Below are 24,932 nucleotides of genomic sequence, written 5' to 3'. Positions count from 1 at the left end.
ATACATAGATAATAAGAATGCCTCGAGTTTGTAATTTGGAATCCCATAGGATGTTGACATATATTATTATACAATAGGTTATACTTTTCTCCAACCATACTTTTTATTAGTGGGTCATAAGTTATGGATATCACCCACATGCAAACTTAATCAGAATTGAAAGTGAGTGCTTTGTCTATCGTCCAAAAATTCTTTAATAACTATTATTTCTTGCTATTTCAGCTATCCTTTAATATACATACTTGGGCAAAAGTATTTGGCATCTCTTTAGACAAAATATCTTCCAAACCTTAAATCTTTTCTTCCGCTATAAAACTTCGGAGAGAAAACAAAAGATCTCATTCCAGTGGAGCTGCAGCTTTCGCCTTTTGACAAGCAAGTGGGGGCCTTGCATGGGCATTCGGAATCTTCCTAGACTACGAATGTTAATCTAGTCAAGAGGGCCCATTGGGACATAGACTTGCACGACACTTATTACAAACTTTTCTCCAAGAGGGTCCTCCCAATTAATCAACAGGAGAGACGGCTGCTGCTGAACACTCTCTCTCTCTCTCTCATGACATCTGCACATGTTTCCTTCTCCACAGACGACAGCGATCCGAGAAGCAAAACTATGACATCCGAATGGCCAACTGTATGGCGATAGCTCGCACACTACCTTATCTCGCAGCGATTCGACCTCTTCGCGATTGGACTCGACGAAAGAACCGGTCCATTACTCGGCCAACAGAGGCATTAAATGAGCAGATCAGGGTTTTTTGTTCCCAAACCGGCCTTAGATTCGCCTAAAGATTTGATCGTTGGTTGTCTTGAGTATGATTAGCGACAGCCATGACATGGACAATACCGAAGTACGCACATTGACGAGGAGAAAAGCTCCGAGAGATTTGACACCTCTGTCTGTATCGCCAAGGCTTCAAAGAAGGCTCTTCTGGAAGCACCCACTAAACTTTTTAGCTCAAGGCTTTGTTGGGTGATCCTCGGGCTTCTCTCACCCAAAAATTAACTCAAAATGTGAGGTTTATAAACCGACTATCAATCCCTTCTATAATCGATATGAGACAACCTCAATAGACTTTTTGTTGAACAATATGGCATCTCCACACGAGCATGACACCTTGGTGCTTCGGCAACAAGCTGAGCTAACACATGGCATGAGACGTGCTGATATGGCGTCACTGACCAGGCCGATGCGTCAGTGGTTGGATGATGCACGACAGAAAAATTTCTCAAGTTATCGCGATGCATGCGAGCCTCGAGCCCTCGAATTTGGTGGGTCCGACGTGGGATCCACGTGACCTAAGGGGTGCCGGGCTCCGTCTCGGCATCACGCACTTTTCAAGCGACGTTGCCGTGGCGTATGGGCTTAGGTAATAAGCCCGCCGCCGACCCATCTTTCGTTCCTAACCAAGGAAACGAATGCTGGCCCATTCATGTCATTATGGGCCAAATGACAACCATCAGCACGAGACGTAGAACCAAGCCTCTGGCACAGGGATTTTGGGCCACGACATCCTTGGCGAACGGCCAGATTCTCATCCTCGGCGTCTTTGACCATGGTGGCTTGAAAAATCGAAACTCAGTTCAAGATCCTTCGCCAACCCAAAAACGCCCCCAAAAAGAGAGGAAAAAAAGGAAGCATCCCATGCCTTATCCCCCCCGTGTCTCTACAGTGTTTTGTCGTCTTCCCTTCCCCTTTTTGACGAGATCAAGAATACGGTTCCACGGCGAACGAAGGAAAAGTGAATTCGGCACGTTTCTCAAGTTTCAGACGGCCACGTTCTTAAAAGGATGATCGAAAAGAAAAGAGGGTTGCATCTCTCGCAGATATTTTTGACGCGGAATTCATTGCACGGGGAGAAAGCTCGGCCAGAGCGTTGTAATGGAGTGACGTAAGCGCGCACGTCATAAATAATTAGGCCGGAAAGGTCGAGCTGGTCTTTACAACGTCGGGGCTGGACTCTTAGAGTTGGTGTAGGGCACACGTGTCGATCGTGGCCAATCGCATTCCTTATTTTTCCTTGGGGGGAACAGTAAAAGTCCAAAAGCCATCACCGAAACTGAGAAAAGAGAAAAATTTTCTTTCCTTAAAAATAACGAAGGAGACTTAGGGATGAGCGCAGAAGTGCGGCGTCGGTCGCCACCTGCGAAACGTGCGAAACGCTGGTGCTTCGATCCGTCTCGCACTTGGGATGTTGTTGTTTACAACGTGGTTAAAAATGCTGGAAGAAGTTTATGCGGTCCACCCGCGCCGATGTCTTGGCCCCTCCAAAAACGAAGGAATGAATTGTAAATGTGGGTTTGAATTTTAAAATAAATTAGACCGTGTTATGGTAATTGAGATTGAGAGGAAAGAAAAATGTAGGCCACCGATGTCATCCCTTTTTCGGGGATAGTCGATTTTATGAATCTATAGCTAAATATTGACTAAACATTTTTTTTTTTTTTGGGTTAGGAGGGGTTCTTAGGATAAGGATTCGCATTTGATATGTGGTTTGCGCGATTGGTTTTTTGCACAATCATTAATTTCGACGAAATTTTCCTTTGTTGTTCATAGAAAAAAAAAGATTATTGTTTGAGCATAAGGGAAAATGATGCAAATGGTCCATGAATTTTGGCCTAATGTGCAATGTCGTTCCTCGACTTTTAATCTATTTAATGTATTGCAGAAATGACAAATTAAACGTTATTTGAAGACATAGATTATTATATAACGAGTTAAATTTATAAAAACGACAAGTCAATATGTTTATTTTTTTTAATAATCTACTTTAGAAAAAGATAAAAATATTATGGCGTTAATATGTCCATAATTATTTGATGATATGGATCATTATATCATGATTTCATATGAATATCTTACGTGGATAATTCACACGTAATTTTTTTATGTCGACTATTCAAACTTAACGAAATAGAAGTCACATCAGCAAATTACATTAATTTTAATTAATGAAAAAACGATATTGAACATTTTTCATAAAACCTAGTGACTAGATTGAACATCCAACAATAGTTCATGGGCCATATTGAACAAATCAAAAGTTCAGAGATGACATTATACATAAAGTTCAGGGATAATCTCCCGAATTTTAATTTGTTTAATATAATATATAAACTATTGGTAAATGTTCAATGTTGTTTTTCCGTTTGCTTAAACGACAAATCATACATTTTTTGATGACGTGGATTATCATATGTCGAGTTAGATTTGTAGAAATGACGAGTCAGCTTGTCCATTTTTTAATCCATTGACTTTAAAAAAGAAAAAAAAATTAGGGCATTAACATGTCCATCATTATTCGATGACACGAATTATTATATCCTAAGTTGAAATAAATATCTTACGTTGATAACTTACAAGTAACGTTCCTCTTATGTCCATTGTTCAAACTTAGCGAAATGGAAGTCGCATCAGAAGATTTCATTAACTTGGATTAACAAAAGGACGATAGTAAATATTTTCATATACAATTTAGGAACTAAATTGAACATCTATTAATAGTTCATAGATAATACCGAACAAATCAAAAGTTCAAAAAAAAATTTGGATCACCCGTGTCATTTTTCATATCGAGATTGGAGAAGGCACACGTTCACCTCGACTTCGTACACGTGGATCGAGCGAATTACAAGTGGCAGAGAGGAGGCCAAAAAGATCATCCGCGACACACCCACACACAACCACAGAGTTTCGTCCTACGTTGGATTCATGTGGCGTGCGTGTATTGGCAAGCGCTACCTTACACGGTTGAAACTCGATGCCCCAGCTCCATCCCGGTCAAAAGTCAACACGAGGGAAAAAGGTTGCACAAGGATCTGCCGTTCAGCAGCCGAATTAACCACACGTGCAATCGACCAAAAAAAAAAAAAACCACACTTGCAAGAATCCAAGAAAACAAATCGAAAAGGTCAATGCTCATCTCGAACAGCCAGCATTTGGCATAAGAGAAAGGCATAATTCCAAAGGCATCGTGGCCTTTTTTCCAATGCTTTCCCCATTCCCTTCGTCGTTATCGTTTCGGCCCCAATTCATCGTACCGACTTTTGTTCTCGTTCTCGCCATATTTGATAGGGAAAAGAAAACCAAAGATGCAAACAAAAGAGCAGTCCAGATTTCTCATGTCGGTAACTAAATCGTGGGTTTCCGCCCACCGCTATGTGGATGTGTAGCCTTATTCGATACATATGAACGGGACGATTCGTGTATATCCGTAGAGATTTCAATCGAGTCGCAAAATTAGAATATTTGGAAAGTTACGATTTTCGTGTTATAGAAAAGAAATTGACCGGTAACTTTTGATTATAGAGTGATAGATTTGACCCATCTTGTCAAATGTCTGTTTATGATAGTGAGTCAAATGGGTTTGTCGTTCACATATGCAAATCAATCCCTTTACCCCCGGTTATCAATCCCTTTTGTACCCGGTTACTTTAATAGCTATCGATATTTCGCTTTGACAAAAATACTCCAATTCTTATCAGTACAGATCATCAACGCATATATCTCTTCGCACATCCAATTATCCGAAACATGTGAATGAAAAGATTTGCGTGTATCCATAAAGATTGCTCGAGCCGAAAGGTTATTACAAAAAGAGAAGAAATAAACAAAACCGATCTGCACCAATTAATTATTTGGACCCCTTTTCATCTTTTAGTCACACCCTTTATCCCTAATTACTCTAATAGCTCCCAATATGTACCAAAATTCTATCTGTGTAAATGCCGTCGTATGAATTGACACCCAACAAAAATCCAACAAATTATTCGGCGAACGTGAAATTAAATTAGCCCACCTCGCAATGGACAGCAAAAATTGCAATAGAATAGAGAACCAGCTGTTCTCATAACATGAACCACATTCGACCAATGTCATGCTAAAAATCAAAGCTTACATACATTTCATATGGCAATGTAACCCACAAAATATTAAATCACACTGTAGGCATCAACCCCCCACCCACCTAATGTTGCAGCCACATCCGACCCCGATGGCCCTACCACGTCACCAATCCCTAGACCCTGGTCACTATCACACTATAGCAAAGCCCTTGATCACGCCGTTGCAGTTTTGCCCCTCAGCTTTCCTATATTTACAAACAGCACCCTTTGAACTGACTTTGTCTGTATTCATCTGTGTGTGCGCGCGCGCGCATTGAATCCGTCCTCCAAAAATTAAAGTTAGCATATATCCCACCACCCCCCACCCCACCCCCAACTTTTTTTTTTCCCTTTTTGCCCTTTTTTCCTCCACCGAGCCCCCCTAAAAAAAATAAATCCACGCCCTCCATTTGTTGGAATCTAAAAGCCATGCATGTTAGCCACCACGGAATTCCAATTATTTACAGAGCCGCCCCCCCTGCTTTGCACCTCGCGTCCACCTGACCCGTCCGATTGAATTCCCACGTACACGTCTATTTTGCTTCCTCATTGCCGGAAGCCGAGCCCCCCGGCGGCGGGGTGTGCCGAGTACCGGAACCCGTACGGGTCGAGCAAGTTTGCCAGGCTCTGAGCGAACCCGCCCGAGCTCGGCGGATACGCCCCCGCCGGCTGAGCCCTGACCCCGCTCTGTACCTCCTCGTCCGCTGCCGAGCCACCGGGGCGGCTCATGTGAGGGACAAACACGTCATTGCCTTCGTAGTTCACGAGCCCCTGAGCCTGATGAGCTTGGTTGACCGGGACGAGTTGTTGCTGGGGCTCCGGGTTGAGACCCCCGAGCGTGGCCCAGTCGAAACTGCCCGAGCCCATCAGAGTCTGTAGGTTGGGCTTCTGGTCCTGCTGCTGCTGCTGCTGCTGCTGCTGGTGTTGTTGCGTGATCCTGAGCGAGTTCGTGCGCGGCAACGCGAAGAACCGGTCGTTGATCTCGGGCAGAGTCTCCAACATGTCGTCCAGCGAAGAGGCAGACGAATGCGAGCCGTGGCTGTGTTCTTTGCTCGAAGAAGTCGACATGGTCGGCTTCTGCAAGCCCGAGCTCTTCTTGTAGATTCGGCACAGGACCCACTCGTCCAACTGCGCACACATCAGGAACATCATCAGTCGAAAGGGCTAGACGAATACCGCTCAAAAAGGAGATCTTAAGATTCAAACGATGTGCGATGTGGATTCGTAAAGCGAAAAGGCCGACGGATAATACCTTCGAGCTTCCGCTCTTGCGGGAAGTCTCCAGGAGGCGGTACTCGTGCATGATCCAGTTGGTCTTGGTGCCCTTGGGTGCCTTTCCGACGTAGAAGACGAGGGCCTTCTTGATGCCGACCTTGCGGCCTTCGGTGGTGATGACCTTGTCGGTGCCGGTGGCCTTCCAGTACCCGGTCCCGGCGACCCGGTTGGGCCGGGACCCGTTCGGGTACTTCCTGTCTCGAGGACTGAAGAAGTACCACTCCTTCTCACCAAATATCGCCTTGCCTGAAACAACAACCACACGAATCCTCGTAAGATCACCGCAGCACAAACAAATCAAACGAAGCCGCAAAAAGGGGGGACGCGCGTAGAAACAGGACAGGCTCCCCCCAGGCAAGGACGGACACGTACTTGGCAAGACCCAAGGGTCGAACTTGTACAGATCGATCTCCCCGATGATCTCCAGGTCGAAGTGGTGGCCAGCCACCTTGCGGCAGAGGTACTGGACGAGGAGCTCCTCGTCGGTCGGGTAGAACCGGAAACCCGGCGGCAGGCTCAGCTGGGATAGCGGGTCGGTCGCCAGAACACCCATTTCAGCTCTCGCGAATTCTGGAGATAGAAGGAGGAGGGAGATTTCTCTGGAGAGAGAGAGAGAGAGAGAGAGAGAGAGTCTGCCAAATTTTTCTAAAAACAAATTTGGAACCCAAATTCTATTCTCTCTTTTTTTTTTTCGTAAATGCGAGTCTGGGGGAGTTTATATAGAAGGCCCGAGATGGCAAATGAGAGAGCGATAAGTACGGTCGTCACTTTCTGGGGGGGGTGTCGGCCAAGTGGGCCCACTTTTGTCTGAAGCCTGCCACGTAACCCTCCCCGGAACAAAAATGGAGGGCGGGATTGAGTTGGGCCGACCTTATCCGGGCCGGTATCAGCAACCCGCCATCCCCACCACCCGCGCACCCTTTCGCTCCGGTGCATGAACCGTCGGGAAACAGACAAAACAAGGAGTGAGTCAGTGGGGACACGTGTCCCGGCGCCAGTCTAAAAATTTTCTAGAAAGCGTGAAGCTCCCCCAACGTCTTAAAAAAGGGGTTGGGGGAAAAAGCCGTAAAGGAAGGGACAATTTGCGGGAGGGCCGTTTGGTGAATACGTGGATTTGTTATTAGCTGTCTTCGGAGGCTATCTAAACTTTTTAATTTGATCAATTTAACACTAAATTTATTATATTTTTATTAATTTAATTGTTAATCTTTCAATTATCTGGGCCGGTATCAACCCCTCCCGGTGCATGAATCGTAAGAAAATAAACCAACAGGAGTGAGTCCCGCCCCAATCTAAATTTCTGGAAAGCATGGGGCATCCTCCCGAGCGAGAGGTAAAACTGTTTCGTCTGAGACTTTATGCGGACCGCGGCATCCTTTTGATGTAAAATAACAAGAAGGTATTCCCTCTCTTTTGAGGAGATAAAAATAAAAGGGAATTGGAAAGGGGGACAGGACGTGCGAGTACCGATATGTAAAAATGAGGAACGCGGTCTGATAGCAGACATGTGCAGACGGCCCTTGTTGGTTGGAAATAACCTCTATCTTGGCGAGGTGCTCCTAGTAACCACAACCAATGACCCAAGGCAGGCCCTTAATGCTCCTGGCTTCCAACTTTTTGAAAAAGGTTAGAAAAGGCCCTAAAGAAGGGACCATTTTTTAGAGGCTTGTTCGGTGAGTATGTGGGTTAAGCATCTTTGTGAGCATGTTGAGAGGCACTAACCGCATAAATTCAGTCCAAAAACCTTCAATTTGGCCAGTTTAGTTCTTAACTTATTGCACTTATATGAACGTAGTCCTAAATTTTTCCACCATGCGAACAACAAACGTTCGGCTATCTAAGTATATATGGTCTAGCTAGGCGTCTCTCATTGCTCCGCTAGTACAGCCACGTAAGGCTTCTACTTCTGTCTTAACGCCTCGTGATTAATTAGGTTTCGAACGAGTAAGTCCCCTCGTAATCAAGAGGGCATGATGGTCCTTCCCGCATGTGGAGGGCGCTTTTCACGCGGCGAGCTAAAAAGCCACGTCGGCATATGCTCCGAGGACACGTGCCCACACGTGGTGGTGTGGGGTTAGCGGAGAGTTAGGCCGGAGTTTCGTTCCGAAAGCAGGAAGGAGGGAGAGCGACAGGGGAAGAAGAAGGCAAACGGGACAAGCGGGGGCGAGGGGGCGGTGCAACGGCGTCGTATCCACCCGCCACGTTACGGACTAAAACCGAGCTCCGAGACCCACATGTCGTTTCGTCTTCATACAAGTTCGTTCCTTTATATTATTATTATTATGATTATTTTCGTGCGTGAGTGCGTGCGATGCGTTTTAGGGTTTCTTCCACTCATCAAACTTCTGGCACCCTAGCTTGTCGCTTCGTTGCTTTTCGAAGATATGGTTTTAATGGTTCTTTTGGTGTGTGTTTAGGCTCCTGTTTTAGTGATGTCTTGCAAGCATCGGCGATGATGACAGAAGTGGTGGGTCAAGGCGAAAGAACGGTCTTTCCAGGACTAGACTGTTCTGTTCTGTTCTCTTTTTTGGCAATCTTGCGAACGTGGAGCCCTCCTGGAATTTCACGGGGGATAATGCCCTTGGCGGATCGTCTGGCGGGTCAAACCGACACGTAGAAAATCGTTCGGTGGGCTTGGGCGGTCGACATGTGGAGAAAATGTCCATCTTTTTTTGAGGCTGAGGGGGGAGGAGGGTTCTTGTTTTTGAAGTTGACAATTCAGCTGCTGCTACTGGGGCTAGAAAGACTTTCGAAATATTAGGGCGAATTCGACAAGTCATCGGTCATCCGCCCGGATCAAGAAAAAGGGGGAGGAAAAGGATTGCCGCAAGCAAATTGCGGGTCGAGTTTCGCGATAAAGTTCAGGACTTGTTTACGCCACGTGCAAGATCGGATGTTCGGGAGATGTCAGGAGGTGATTGGTGCAGATCTTTGAAAAATTCTTTCTGGCGTGCCAAGAAGATTGGATTGCGCTGGCGCTTCCCTTCGCCCTCGTTTTCCAGCAGCTTCGACCCCCCCGAAAATCTTTGTTTAAGATAAACAATGGCGACTTTTGGTGACGGCTTCTCTTTTAAGGAAAAAGAAAGGTTTCATGATTGACCGGGTGACCCAGCCACAGTAAAATCACAGTGTTTGGAATTGTATGTGCCTCTTGTTTGAAATGGTGGGAAACCATACTGAAGAGCTATTATTTTATTGATTTTCAGTGACAAATGGTAGATGAGAATGGTAAGTTTTACTAAGACAGCAGTTGATCTGCTGTGTTTTTTTTTTTTTTTAAATACAGTATCTTTCGCCATCCTATCCTAGAGTTCAAAGTCTGATCTCTCAACTTCTCCCCTTTTAAAGAATAAAAAGGTGCCAATATTGACCTCCTTGGCGATAAGCATATCAATATCGATTACGTGATCGATGATGATCAGGTGCGTCGGTTGTCGTGGGTCGCGACCGCGCTTTGATCGCATGGCGATTTCGAGCATTGAGGAGATATAGGACCTGATGAACCCGTAAGCTACTAAAATATATCCTTGCAGTTAAGAGTTTTCTTTCAATAGTTCAAAACGAAGGTAACCGGGGACGCTCCTCCTAAGGCTGCTTGGTTACCTTAAGCCATAGGGATCATTGCTACCTTGGGGGTGCTACCCACTAATACTATTAAGGCTGACTGGCAACATACGCACTTTGTTTTAAGTCTCGGCGGACGGACAACCCCAAAGCCCCCCTATTCCTCCTTGTAACTTTATCTTCACCAGGAGGGAGGGAATATCCCTATAATTGTTTTACATTTCTCAAGCCTAAGGGAGAGACCTTAAGAGAAGAAGCTTTTTAAGGATATGCTCAAGTCCATAAAGGTTTTCTTTCAAGAGTTCAAAAGGTAGGTCAGAGATACAGCTGTTTTGTGAGGTTGCGAAAGGCTAAAAGGAAGCCGAATCAAGTCCAGAGTTCAAAACCTGCTTGCTCTCGTGCTGGTTTTTGACCTTTGTTTGGCCCCTGTGATGGCTGCTCGAAGACTTTAGACTTCATGAACAGTGTGTAAGGACGAGTTTCAAAGGCCCTCGTTCGATCTTTGGACCTGCATGTGCGCATGCAAAACTCGTTTAGAACAGTCGCGCTCCATTCCATTCAAGATACACGATTCCAATTTTTTTCGACCGCATGCGGCGATGGCGGACAAATGGCATTTAATAAGTCTTCGGCTTCGATGGTTTGAGTCAAATTGGTAGATTCCATGAACCTTCCCCTAGGGCTTTTAGGAACCCAGCTAACACCGGGACATATACTAACCATGCATCGACGACATGTCGTTTGATGTTTTGTTAGAAATTTCATGAGGGATGTCATGGAGACTTAAAACTTCGATTGACGTCAACAAAGTACTAACGGATTAGATTAATTAACATTGCATAATCAATGATGTAAGCACGTGCACTTTTATCAAATTCCGTTAGTTTCTCCAGGAAAATTGTCCAAAAAGTCCTAAGCCTATTACACTTTTGCCAATTCAATCCCAAACATTTCAATTTTGCCAATTAAGTTCTAAATCTTTTAATATTTTGTCGATTGAGTTCATCTGATCAATTTTACTGAAATCGCCGACGTGGATGCGATTGGCAATCCTCGCTCAGTGGCCGGCGAGGGTCGGCCGGCCCTCGCTTTTGACTGGCGAGGGTCGGCCTGCGACCCTCCCCAAACTTGGAAGAAAGAAAGAAAGAAAGAAAGAAAGAAATTAAAAAAATATTAAAATATTATTAAGAATTGTCAACGTTAGCGCTGCCCGTCTTGTGTCACATAGGACAGTTGATATCCATGTCAGTGATTTCCAGCTAAAATTGGCCGAATGGACTCAACTGGCAAAAGTGAAAAGGTTTAGAACTTAATTGGCAAGATTGAAATGTTTGAGACTGAATCGGCAAAAGTGTAATATATTTGTGACTTTTTGGACAGTTTTCCCTGATTTCTCCTAGAGCGGACCGTGATGATTGGTACTTTAGAACTAGGCCAATCTCATTCATTCAATACTCAATTCAAAGAATTGCTTAATTAAGTACCTATGTAAAGGCGCTCGTTCGGAACTCCAACGTTAAAAGGAAATGCTCGGTTCAAGTGTCGTGTCCGGATAGAGGAAAAAGATATGCCGAAGGGCTTCGGATAAGTGAGCAAAACCAACGGGTCCCACCAACAAAGCCCATGACCTGCTGCATGGGCCCGGTGTGGAGCCCAGTAAGCAGTCGGAGTTTGGGGCCGGAGCAGCGAGCCAAGCCCAATCCGACTCGGGCGTATATTCCTCCAATCCCTAAAAATTGATCAAAGGGGAGGATTTCTTTGATGATGCGGGGGAGATAGTTTCTAATCCACACTTATTTTTTTGGGTTAATACCACGAAAATTCCAAATTGGTATATCTGTGATAAATTTATTTCGAACGAAATTTTTTATCACAAAAAACCCCAGATTGGTATACCTGTGATAAATTTACCATGAACTAATATTTTTACCATAAAAAATCCAAAACTAGTACACTTGTGACAAATTTACCTTTTGTTAAATTGGATTGTTATCATGAAAAATCACAAATTGATAAACCTGTGACAAACGGAGGGGTAAAACCTCAAACTAGTGTACTCGTCAACTACCACATGTCATTCAACTTAACAATTTGACGGTAAAATTTAATGAAAATTAACGGAAGGTAAATTTGTCACAAGTGTACCAGTTTGGGATTTTCTTAGGTCAAAAAATTAGTTTGGGGTAAATCTGGCACAGGTGTACTAATCTAGGGTTTTTTGTGGTATTAATCCTTTTTTTTTTTTTTGGGTTTACCAATTTTTCTTGTCCTCTATGAAATTATATTATACTTTAGCGAGGTCTTCAATTTATCAACTCTTATGTAGAAATTATTAACGACAACCAGAGCAATTTATCGACTATTCTTAAAAAGAGTTTCGAACTGCTTTTCGGGTGTTTACACAAAAAATAATCGAGTCGTCCGCCTGGATAAGCACGTGCTTGACACGTTAAACACAGACAACCACGTGAATAGCCCGTGAACATTATTGCGCACGTGATATATTGTCGGTGACCGTGGAGGTTGATGTTTGTTGATGGGATAATGACATAAATAATCCTTGAACTTTGGCTCGATATATAATTTGGTCCATGGACTTTTAATTAGTTCAACGTAGACCCTGAACTTTACTTTAACGTTCAATGTGGTCCCTGAACTTTAATTTGTTCAATGTGGTATCTAAACTTTTGGTATATGTTCAATTTAGTCGCTGAACTATATGAAAATGTTCAATATAGTCCGCAAACTTGAATTAATGGAAGGACTGTATAGGACATTTTTATAAAGTTCGGGGATTATATTGAACATGTACCAAAAGTGCAGCGACCATATTGAACAAATTGAAAGTTCAGGGACTACATTGAATAAATTAAAAGTTCAGGGATCAAATTATACATTGAGTCAAAGTTCAGAGATCGTTTGTGTCATTTTCCCTTTGTTGATCAACATTGACACACGTCGTTGGTACATATTTAGTTATCGATATCCGACGACAGATAGTTATTAACTATCAGTATGAATACTGGCATAAATACCAATGGATGAAGAGCAGCATACCATCAAAGTTCTTAATTTGGAAGCTTGAAAAGCATATGAATATGGTTATCGATTCGAGACAAAGCACTTGAGGTAATGGATTTACTGGAGGTGTTTACTTAAGGAGCATCGAAACACAGTTGTGAAGTTTAAAGTTAGCAAAGCAGTTGAGATCGTGGAGAAATGATCAACTTTTTGAGGGAACAGTTACCATTTATGAACCAAATCGTGGGATGGACAACAATAGTGCAAAAGGAAGATCATGAGGCAGTTAACACATAGTTTAGGGGGAGCAATTGCTTAGAGGCAGAATCATAACTTTATAAGGGCATGGGCACCAAATTTGCGGAGATAGAGGGACATGGAGGCAATAGACGGAAAGCGTTCAGTAAAATATAACAGCTGAAAACCGCCAGAAAGCAGTTGCTACTAGACCATTATAAATAGGGTTAATACCACGAAAAATCCTAAACTGGTACACTTGTGACCCATTTACCCCAAACTATTTTTTTGACCATAAAAAACCCCAAACTGGTACACCTGTGACAATTTTACCCCGAACTATTTTTTTGACCATCAAAAACCCCAAACTGGTACATCTGTGACAATTTTACCCTGAACTTACCACAAAAAATCCCAAACTGGTACATATGTGACAATTTTACCCTGAATTAAAATTTTAATATTATTTTTTATTTTTTTCGATTTTTTATTTTTTTTTTTTTTTTCCTTTTATTTTTTTTTTCTTTATCTTCAACCTCTGGTCGGTCGCCGGTCCGGCGACCGACCAGAGGCGGAAGCCGGCGAGGGCCGCCCTCGCCGGCGTCGAGCGAGGGCCGTCCTCGCCGGTATCGGCGAGGGCCGCCCTCGCCGGTATCGGGCGAGGACCGCCGCCGGCCGGGCGAGGGTCGTCCTCGCCCGCCAGTGGCAAGGGCGATCCTCGCCCAACTCAGCGAGGGCGACCCTCGCCCGACTCAGAGAGGGCGACCCTCGCCGATATCGGGCGAGGGCCGCCTTTGCCTCGATCTGGCGAGGGCGACCCTCGCCCGCGCCGGCGAGGGTTGCCCTCGCCGGCTGGCCGGCGAGGGCCGTCCCGCCCGCCCAAGCAAGGGCGAGGGCTGCCCTCGCCGGCTTCGGGCGAGGCAGACCTCGCCTGGGCGGGCGAGGACGGCCCTCGTCCGACGTCGGCGAGGGCGGCCCTTGCCGGCTTTCGCCTCTGGCCGGTCGCCGGACCGGTGACCGGCCAGAGGTTGAAGTGAAGAAAAAAAAAAGAAAAGAAAAGAAAAGAAAAAAGAAAAAATTTAAAAAAATAATATTAAAAATTAGTTGGGGTAAAATTGTCACATGTGTACCAGTTTGGGGTTTTTTGTGGTATGTTCGGGGTAAAATTGTCACAGGTGTACCAGTTTGGTTTTATATGGTCAAAAAAATAGTTTGAGGTAAATGTGTCACAAGTGTACCAGTTTAGGGTTTTTCGTGGTATTAACCCTTATAAATACCACCAGTTGTCTACTAGAGATTACCCCTCACAAATCAAACAAATTTACTATCTTTTACTTTTATCTTCCAGCATTGCACTGCACTTTCCTTAGCTATAGCTTTCAGATTAGTGTTATCGATTAAATTCCTTCATGGTATTTTTATGTCATCGGGCTATGTTGTCGATTAAATTTCAGTATGGGTTGTTTACATTTGGCTACTTCATTGAGTCTCTATCTTCTAGACCTGTTGTCAATTACATTCCAGCATGGTTTGCATTTGTACAGCCCTATTCTAATTTAAAGCTATCGGTTCTTTTTGCCTGTGATATCTCATGTCCGGAATTGACACAGAACCCTAGTCTTCTTAAACAAAAATCGAAATATCATTTTCGGCGAAGGATACTTCTTCGGGAGAAAAATTCCGACAAAACATCGTGTTACTAACTTTTTCAAGCCAATGTGCAAATAATCCGATCCTGGAGATTGGAAGCATCGGATTGTGACCCATGAGAGTGTCCCGGAACGAAAGCCACACTCGAGACCAAGAAAACGACTCATGCTATTCCCACCGTTGAACGAACCCTCTCTCAAAACAAACACAAAAATCAATTCGCGGGGCCACCGGAAAAGGGTTCTTGTCTTCTGGCCCATCTTTAACTCGGTAATTATCAACTCACCCCACGATTTCTGTCTTCAAGATGTGATGGACTTCGCGAGCACAAACTAATATCCTCAGTTTCAGTCCCTAGAGTCTATAAAGATCTCGCAACATCAATGTTGTTCCACATGGAAGTCGCAAATGGAGCTGATGTTGCCAGTTTCACACATATTCAGTTCATGCGAACGTGGCGTCGCTGGAAAGTCGCGACCACAAGCTAGCGACGTCTTAAGATATCTATCTTCAATAATTCAATCGAGCGATGTGATAGAGGAAATTCTTACGTCTCTATCAAAGTGATTAGGGTAATTCTTATGGCCCCTTTAATCCTAATCAAAAACTATTATTTGACTTTCCCATCTGACCCACATCATATCTTCTTTTCTTTTATTGGTTCCAATGAATTACGATAGTGGTATCTACGCGATTCTAAACAATCCCAATGTCTATAATTAAATTCATGTAATTTGAGGATTCAAGTGTTTATTACTAAATGAGAGCGGAATTGAAATACTAAAACTAAAAGTTATAAAAGGTAGACTTAGAGCGTTGCCGTAATCGTCGAATTCGCTTTTGTGGAGTTTTATCAGTACGTGTTTTCGTTCTTGCAAGATTTATCTTCACGACATCAAATGGACCATGATTTGATCCTCTAAGACTCCATTCGTTTTATAGAAAACAACTTGTATGAAAACATTTTTGGGGATTTTTCGGCGTTCGTTTCACGGAAAATAAATTAATAATGAAAAATATTTTCCACAAATGGAAAAAATAACTTCAAAAGTGAGAAAAATATTTTTCACTTTTTTCCATATCTTCTTTCACCTCACTTTCTTTCAAATAACACATTTTCCTTTTATTTTTTAAACATCAAGTTTTAAATTTTTATTTCTTTTTTCTTTGCTTCTTCCTTGATAGGCCCAGGCGAGCTCGAGCCTCGCGATAGGTTGCGAGGCTCGACCTCGCCGGAATCTAGCGAGATTGACCCTCACCGGCTTGTGGTGAGGCTTGATCTCGCCTGTGGCCGATTGCCGACCACGGCAAGGAAGAAGAAAAAAAAAGAAAGAAAAGGAAAAGAAGGAGAAAAAGAAAAAAGAAAAAGAAAAAAAGTTAGAAAATTAAAATAATTGAAAATTTCAAAATATTTTGGTAATTTTCCCAAGAAAATCAAATCGAATACCAAACAGCGGAAAATATTTTCAAGTTCATTTTCAGATTTCAGTCGAACACCGGAAAATATTGTCATTTTCCAGAAACGTCACATTTTTCACGAAACGAACAAAGCCTAAATTTTATTTTGTCTAATCATATCCTCTATACTTTCTTAAAGTTGGGATCTAACGAGCTGATAAGAGAAAAGGCCCCAATCTAAGATGGGTACTTTTATTTTTAACGGTTTTTCGAAATCTTTATTGGAACTTAATAAAAGGTTGGACAGTAGCTTATAAAATCATTTCCTAGTGAGATTTCATGACCCCGTTTGGGCATCACAACATCTTTTGGAAAAAAAATGGCACCACGCCAGTAGTTTTACACATAAAACAGCGGGGCCAATCGCCCCCCGCACAGCTCAATACTTGATGATCAAATTTATAGATGCTTCGCCGCTTGATTTGACGCGTAAAATAGGTTTGTGGAGCCGGGAAACGACGACGACGATTAACAAGCTAAATGAAGAATATCGGGGGAAAGAACATAAGAAGTGCCAAAATTTGTAAACGGCGCTCACTTTTATGCCAAAAGTTTTTTTCGGATCACTTAAGTGCCAACTCTGATTTGGGTTATCGAAAATCTAACGTTGCCATATTTTATTAATTTCTCAGTCCTATGTGGCACGTCGGCGCTGACAGGGATAACATTTAATAATATTTTAATATTTTTTCGATTTTTAAATTTTTTTTTGATGTTTTTCCTTCTTTTTTTTTTCTTTTCTCTCTTCTTCTTCTACCTTTGGCCGGCAACCGAACACCGGCCACTGGCTATGGCCAACTGCTTGGCCTCGCCTGAACGAGGCTGTCGTCACCCGCCACAGGCGAGGCTCGGCCTGGCGAGGGCGAACGAGCCCCGGCAAGGCGAGGTCAACCCTCGCCAAATTCGGCAAGGCCTGCCCTCACCCAGGCCACGACGACCTCGCCGGGAGTCGCCCGGGGGAAGAGAACACCTGACGAGGCCGGGAGAGGCTGGGCAAGGCTGCCATGGCCTAGGCGAGGCGAGGCCGACCCTTGCCGGGGCTCGCCCGCCCTCGCCAGGCTGGGCCTTGCTTGTGGCGGGCGACGGTGGCATCGTTCGGGCGAGGCTAGGTGGCCGGCCATGGCCAGTGGCCGGTGTCCGGTCACCGGCTAAAGGTAGAAAAAGAAGAAAGAAAAGATAAAAAGAAAAGAAGGAAAAAAATTAAAAATTAAAAAATCAAAATATACACGTGAAAATGCCACGTAGACTGCTTTTTTTTAAAAAAAAAATATCCAACTCATATTAAAATTTTAATTATAAAAGTTACGTATTAATTTGACCGGAATTTCTCGTTGTTGTCATTTAAGTGATCGTTTTTCCTCCGATTTGGCATTAAAGTGAGCGCCGTACATAAGTTTTGGCACTTATAGTGTTCTTCTCCTAAGAATATTGGTATGGTACGTACGACATGAAGATGTACTTAGGTTACCTCTTTAGTCAACTTTACGTAAATCAATTTGGCGAACGGAGGGTAAACTGTAAAAGGACATGAACATTAGTTGGGACTGGCAGCTGGCGATGAGTGGGGACTCTTGTGGGTCAGGTAAAGAAACCACTTCCCAAATCTCAAGTGCGCGTGGCCATGTCGCTACAAGGTACGATGGATGTCTGAAGACTCTGAACTGCTGTCCCGCTCAGCAGCATTCAGGAATCGATAACTCATCTGGGGGTACGCCAAGATGTGATCGACAGAGAGGGATGCGAGTTCAGAGAAGCAAGAAGAAAGAAGAAGAAGAAGAAGAAGAGGACCATCATGAGCTTGGGAGGGGAGATACTGATGGCGGTGGTCGGGCTCTGGGCGGTCTACCTGCGGCCGCGGATGATGAGGTATGCCGGGGAGATGATCGAGGTCGTGGGCTACGCGGTGAGCAGAATCATCGGAGGCAGGGCTTCTTTTGTTTTCTCCTCTTATTAGCCTTCCCTTGTGTTCTCCTTCTAATAAGATCTTCTCCTGTTGAATTGGGTAGAAATTGAGCTAACACGGCACACAGAGTAAGAGTTAACTCTCTGTGTGCAGGTTTGTGCAGTGTTAATTAAGTTGCAGTTCACTTCGCACCAGCTTTGCTTATTATAAACGTTGTTAGTCTCGGAATCATTAAAGTGTCCCGGGTCCGAATTCTCCTCGAGCTGAGGTGCTCTGACTCACCGGGTGCTGCATGGGCCATGTCCTCGCCAGAAGAGTCTCGGCGCCACGACAGTCGGGCACTTATGGTTGGGTAGTTTGCGAATCGTGGGAGGAGAGATGGGTTAACCATTCGTTGTGCAACCATCGCCAACGTTTCGAGAAGCCATTCAAGCATGGCTCTGCTCTTATTAAGCTCTTCATTTGCTGCGATTCGCGATTCGGGCACAAGCAGTCCGCGCTTGATCCCGTCCTTCGGATGCTCTAGTTATCACTCAATGCGCACGGCAATCCTGCCATGCATAAAGGTTCATTCCAGTTGTTTTGTGGACCTTGCGGTTGTGGTGGAGATAGGTGAGGAAGACTTTCCTTTTTCTGCAAGCAAATTTCAATCCCGGTCCGATCAAAGTCAAGCTCACTCGAACCATCTTCTACTTAAAATTCAAGTAAGCAAAATCCATGGGCCCCATCATGAAAGCCCACGGATCTACTTTATGGGCCCGGTTTAGGGCCCAGCAAGCAGTCGGAGTTCGGGTCCGGAGCAGCGACCCATATCCACATTCTTTCCTTCCTCAAGTTTTTACTTTCAGCACACATAGTAAAGGTTGCGTTTGATAAGGGCGCGAATGATAACTATTCTGTTTCTGTTTAGAACTAGTTTTCTGTTTCTAGAAACAGGTTTGGAACAAAAACCCGTTTGGTAACGCAATTCCGTTTTTCTATTTCTGGAGCAATTTTTTGTTCCAGAACTGGTTCTGGACCAAAAATCAGAACAAAAAAAAAAGTAGGGTTTCTGTTTCTAGATGAGAAATGAAAACAATTTCTAAAAGAACTTGTCTTCTCTCTTCAAAATACATCTCTTCCTAAATTTAGCCCAGGTCTAACCTGGTCAGACCAGTCCGAACTGGTTCGGTCCAGTTCATTCCTGGCGGGAAAATAAAAAAATTCTAAAAAAAAAATTAGAAAATTCAGAAAAATTAGAAAAAAATCAAAAAATTCATAAAAAAAAGAAAATCCAGGAAAATTCCTAAAAAATCTCAAAATTTTTTTCAGAAAATCCTTAAAAATTGAAAAATTCCAGAAAAATTCATAAAAATTTCCAGAAAATAAAAAAAGTCAGATTTTGGGAAAATAGGAAATTTGGTGAATTTTTTCAACAAAAAAAAATCAAAAAATTCAAAACTTCACAGAATGGCTTAGAATACCTGTGGCCACCCACATTGAGTGAAATTTAAATTTTTTGAGGTGCCCAAATTATATTTTTGAAGACTCCTTAATTTAAGGATTTAAAAGGGGTTTTAACCCCTAAAAAACCCGAAAAGGGGTTTAACCCCCAAAAGGGGTCTTTACCCCTAAAAAACCCTAAAACCCTAAAAAACAACATAATCTTTTGAATAAATAAGCCTTTAGGGCTTTACTAGGGTTTTGGTGTTTTGATTGATTATCATTTTAGAGACCATTTTTAAAAAAATGGATTTCTGTGCTGGGAAATAGAAATTTGTGTTGTTATCAAACGGGTTTCTATTCTAGGAAATAGAAATTTTATGCTGTTATCAAATGGGTTTCTGTTCCAGAAATAGAAATGTTTGGTCATTATCAAACAGGTTTCTTTCCTCAGAAACTCGTCTTGAGAACAGAAATAGAAAAATCTATTTCTATTCCAGGAATTGTTTCTGGAACAGAATGATTATCATTCGTATCCTAACTGGTCAAATAGTAACTAATTTTATTCTTTTGTTCCCATAATTAGTTTTGGAACAGAAATCCGTTTGGTAAATTTTTTGTTCCTGAGCACAAATTTGCACAAATTTATTCCCGGAATCAGTTTTGGAACAGAATTAAGAAGCAAAAAAAAGTTGCTTATTGATTATGAGAACAAGAATCATAAATGAAAAAGAAATTTTTTTTTCCTTCTTCTTCTTCGTTTTCTTCCTGGCCTGTGGCCTGCAGCCTAAGCGAGGGTCACCCTCGTCGACCCACGTCGTTAGCCACCCTCGCCGGATTTGGCGAGGGCGGCGGCGAGGGTCCAGCCCTCGCCAGATCTGTCAAGGGCTGCGATGCCCTCACCGGCCCTGGCCTATGGCTGATCGCCGGTGACCTAGTCATAGGCCAAGGAAGGCGAAGAAAAAGAAAAAAAAGAAAGAAATATTAAAAAAATCAAAATATTATTAATAAAAAGAAATTTTGTGCAGTTATCAAACGTATTTCTGTTCTTTTTCTATTCCAAGAATAGAAATTTTGGGCAGTTACCAAGTGCCTTCAAATGCTTAGAAATTGTTTCCGGGAATGGAATAAAAAGAACCATTTCTAAGCATAAATTATTTCCAGGAACAGAATGGTTACCAAACGCACCATAAAGATGATTCCAAATGAATCTAAGTGGCTTGTTGTGCATGTATCATCTTAATTAATGTTTTGCATTGTTTTTATCTCTTTGAATTTTACTTCCTAATGCATCTGATTATCCATGATGCACGAGGACATAGGATCCCACATAAATTTCAACGATCGATTTTTATACGTCGTTTACGTTATACAAAAGCAGATGGGGATATTACAACGTTGTAGGAAAGAATACTGCAACTTCCAATTTGATTTGTTAGGATAGGTTGGCATTACACGCAATAGCAATTTATAGGGTAAGATATGTTGAACGGCTGGGATGTGTTGCATTTCAATTCAACAGTAAAAGATTATAAAGGTATCGTATCCAAAGAAAACAAGGAAAACTATAGCTTCACCCCCTCATCTGTATGCCATATTTGAAAAATGAAGGAGGTGACCTTAAATAATTCAATTTAGTCTACTCCTGTTTCCTTCGTACAAAAATTCCTTATCCATCGTTTATTATGCAAGTCCTGAAGCTCCAAATAAATGGGGTAACCCTTCCATGCTATTCTCAACCTTATGATTGCCCAGATCCCCATATAACTACAGGTCCACCAAAATAAGGTTTACTTAACCTCAGCTTATCATGCAAAGTACTACGTAGTTCCATCCCATAACAGATAGCATGATGGCTAAGGAGATCAATGACCCTTTTGGCTGTCTATTTGGGGATAGGAAATTTGTTGGGTCCAGATTTATTGGTAATTTGGGATCTATTATCAGTATTTGGTGGTCTTGAGCCTCTCTCATTCTAAAAACTAACTCACAGGGTGAAACTTTTCCTCACACTTATAAACTGACCACTCGCCCTTTCCACAATTTATGTAGGATAAACCCCAACAATCGAATGTTGGAGTATGGTTCATACTCCCCATCAATAAAAAAGTACAAAAGTCGTGCTCCCCAATGAGCAGGCACGGGTTCGAGGGGCCGCCCCTATGACATCCAGAAATTTCGTAACAATAAGTAATTGACGTTGGGAATTTTCTATGTTCGAAGATGATATTTGGATTATATATTCGTGCGGACGCGTAAAAATCGTTGTTAGATTGTAAATCGCGAAGCGCGGTTTCGGAAACGTAATCGCCCCGAGCTCGTCGTAACTAAAATCTTAAACGTTGTTGTGTGCAATAATCGTAGTGCGGTATTAATTAATTTACCGTTGTTTTGGGAATTTAGTGGGTATTATTATTATTGGTTAATTTTGGTTAAGTAGTGTTATTCTTTTATTCTAATTTGCCGTTAAGGAAATGGGGGAGATATTCTCTCAAAATATCTCTTCTGGACTTTTCTTCTCTCACTTGGCTATTGAAGGAGAAGTTGACCGAATACCATTTGTCCCCTTTAAGCCAGCTTCTGTCTAGCTAGACACCTAGCCTAAGTAATTATTTTCCTTGGCCACCACTCTTTTCTTGATTTCTTACACCTGGCCATGATGGAAAGAGAAGATGCCACCTGTGAGTGCATTGTAATTATCCACCCCTTCGTCTATTACTCTGTTTCATTTATCTGGGTATCACCGAAGGAAAATTTTACCAAATCGTAACTCCCTTCTCCACTTTTTACTTTCACCATCACCGATCCAGAATTTCCGAGAGAGACTTAACTTTTGGATGTTCAAATTTTGCACAAGGTAAGTGAAAACTCTAGATTTAAGCTAAGTAAATCTATTGACACTTTTAACTTGGTTGCTTGAGAAAGGTTATTTTGATGTGCAATAGTGAGGTTGTGATGATGGTTGAATCTGTTTTGCTAGTTTTGCGCATGTTCAAATGGATGTGATTTGTTTCCTTAAAGTATGGTGAAAATCGGCAAGTGAAACGATTAAATCTGAACGTGTGAGTGTTATCTTTGAGGTGATTGTTGGATTCTTCTTATTGGTTTATGTATGTTTAAAAAGGGTAGAAAATCGTTTTACTGAAAGTGGAGTATATTATGTGAGTATGAATGATAATTCTGTATATCTTTGAAACTGCTTAGACTTTACTGTCAAAATCTGGTTCTGGGTATCTTTGAAACTGCTCAGACTTTATTGTCAAAAATCTGATTTCGTATACTTTTTAAACTGTTCAGACTTTATCTTCAGACTTTACTCTCAGACTTTTCGTTCAAACTTTACTACTCAGACCTTATTTTCTGAATCTGAATGTGCTTCTGAGTCTGAACCCACTTCTGAGTATGAATTCGCTTATAAGTCTGAACCCGCTTCTGAATCTGAATTTGCTTCTGATGACCGAACCGATTTTGCTTCTGAACTTCCTTCTGAGTCTGAACTTGGTTCTGATGACTCGAATTTTCTTCTGATGACCGAATTTGCTTCTGAACCCGAATTAGCTTATGAGTTGAGTTTGCTTCTGAGTTTGAAATGTATTGCTTCATATTTAATTGCTCGGATGATGCATTTCATGATTTTAAAGTACAAAACCGTGATGGCTCGGTATGGGACGGGCCAAAGCGGACTTTTGCATGCAAATACATGGTTGTCATGGCTTGCATGAGAATAATATTAATTTCGTCGCCCATTTAGTGGTGTGTGACGATGCCCTGCGTGTCGGGATGCCCCGTAGGTCGGGATGCCCCGGGGAGTGTTTCGGGATGCCTCGGGAGTCGAGATGTCCCGTTGGTCGGGATGCCCCGGGTGTGTGCCGGGATGCCTCGGAGTTGAGATGCCTCGTTGGTCGGGATGCCCCGGGAGTGTTTGGGAGGATGAAGTAATGAACCTAATCGTGCGAGCATAAATGTTTTACAATATGCTTGTGGTTGAGTGAAAGTATTGTGAAATGTTGCATTGCTCAGACTTTGTGGCATATCCAGACGGTAAAGGTATAACATGCATTCGAATTCTATGCATACTGTTTATTATGCATGTATGTGATTTATGCCAGGTGAAGTGGTAAGCTGATTTTCCTAACTTAAAACTAGAGACTTCATTTACTGGGCCTCGGCTCATCCCATTATTTTTCAGACATGTAGGAATGGACAATCTGCTACCAATGCTTGATGGTTTTTCCCTAAATACTATGAATGCCAGTACGTTGATATGCTTGTCCCGAGGGCGGATATAGTTTGTACTAGATGTATATCTACTATATGGGTTGATGTGGGATTTTGGTTGATATGAAGGTGACGACATTTACGACTCATTGTAAAGTCTACTTTTGTGCGGGCCGTCTTTGGAGTAAATTGTAGCATGTAGATAGGCAACCTCGACCTACCCAGATGTTTGTTCTTTGTGATTTTATGATGTATTGTCTGGACTTGTAATTCTCACAAGTGTTGTTAATGAGAAGCAAAAGTATTTTGACAAAACTTGTTCAGACTTTGACTTCCGCTAGCCAATTTATTAATAATATTAATTGGTACGTGTTATGTGTGACGTTCTGGGGCGTCACAGCCCCGGTGGGGGGGGGGGGGGGGGGTTGTAGGGGCAACACATCGCGACCCCAGAGGGCTTTTATTATTTGGGCCGGTAGTTTATTGGTAATTGAGTTTGGGCTCATAAATAGCAATTGAGTATATATAATATCTTTGTTTTTTTATAATTGACAGTTGCAATAGAGAGTTGTGACGTGGTAATTATAGTTGAATCTTCCACTGGATGTAGCCCTAGTTTAAGGATAAGCTGGGATAAAATCTTGTGTCTCGATTTCTCTTTCTCACCTTTTTTACTCTTTATTTTTTTTTTGTTTATGCGCCTAATCATAACAAGACTTTTATTGCATAATGACGGTGATGATGATTGTTGCTATATTTGGTGGGAATGGTGGTTGTAGCCTTAATGTCAATGGTTGCTTCAAGAATATATTGAAAAGTGCCACTAAAGTCCCTCATCAGATGGTTGATTGGTCATTTTCATAATGGACAATCTGTCATGATTTATCCAGCTAATCAAAGGTTGCTCTTTTGCATCAGACCTTTCAAATGAATCAGAAGCGAACTAATAAAGAACAGCCCACTTAGGCACATGTTATCTTTAATCCTCTCTTATTGTTAGGTCGTGGATATTTGGTAGTCGAAGAGAATCCTCCATTAGGTATGGATGCCCACATTTTTGTCCGACACGCATCACATAATTTTGCAAAGTAATTTGGTCTTGAAGACTTATCTGCAATAAGCTCTAGCTCTCAGAACTTTATTGTTCCACGGTAGTTTCTTTAATGTATGGCATCCGTTAATCTCTTCTTCTGGTGCCCTGCAAGCTGCATCTGCAAGTGCAGTTTCCTGTGTGCTCTCTACCAAACAACGACGGAAGCAGCTAAAATTTTGCCCCGTAGATTTTTTTTTTTTTCCTTGA

General features: G+C 42.5%; 1 protein-coding gene across 1 annotated transcript; it reads right to left on the bottom strand.

The window, feature by feature from the left end:
* Nucleotides 1-4,878: 4,878 nt before the first annotated feature.
* On the bottom strand, nucleotides 4,879-6,818 carry LOC115687720 (NAC domain-containing protein 72). The gene is made up of 3 exons (XM_030613367.2): nucleotides 6,532-6,818; nucleotides 6,137-6,405; nucleotides 4,879-6,012 (listed from the first exon to the last, which is right to left on the bottom strand). The coding sequence occupies exons 1-3, from the start codon at nucleotides 6,710-6,712 to the stop codon at nucleotides 5,431-5,433; spliced, it is 1,032 nt and encodes a 343-aa protein (XP_030469227.1). The 5' UTR covers nucleotides 6,713-6,818; the 3' UTR covers nucleotides 4,879-5,430.
* Nucleotides 6,819-24,932: the final 18,114 nt, after the last annotated feature.

This window comes from Syzygium oleosum, unplaced genomic scaffold, assembly GCF_021117445.2.
Source record: "Syzygium oleosum isolate NSW1041296 unplaced genomic scaffold, Sole_v2.1 Sole_v2.13, whole genome shotgun sequence".
Taxonomy (NCBI): Eukaryota; Viridiplantae; Streptophyta; class Magnoliopsida; order Myrtales; family Myrtaceae; genus Syzygium; species Syzygium oleosum.
The sequence above is the reverse complement of the archived record's forward strand: the minus strand, read 5'-3'. Positions and strand labels throughout refer to the sequence as shown.

Excerpts from the sequence above, each read along its gene's own strand:
- LOC115687720 (XM_030613367.2), bottom strand. The coding sequence starts at position 6,712 with ATGGGTGTTCTGGCGACCGACCCGCTATCCCAGCTGAGCCTGCCGCCG. Across the intron at positions 6,406-6,531 it reads CGACCCTTGGGTCTTGCCAA|GCAAGGCGATATTTGGTGAG; the intron begins GTACGTGTCCGT and ends TTGTTGTTTCAG. Across the intron at positions 6,013-6,136 it reads GCAAGAGCGGAAGCTCGAAG|TTGGACGAGTGGGTCCTGTG; the intron begins GTATTATCCGTC and ends ATGTGTGCGCAG.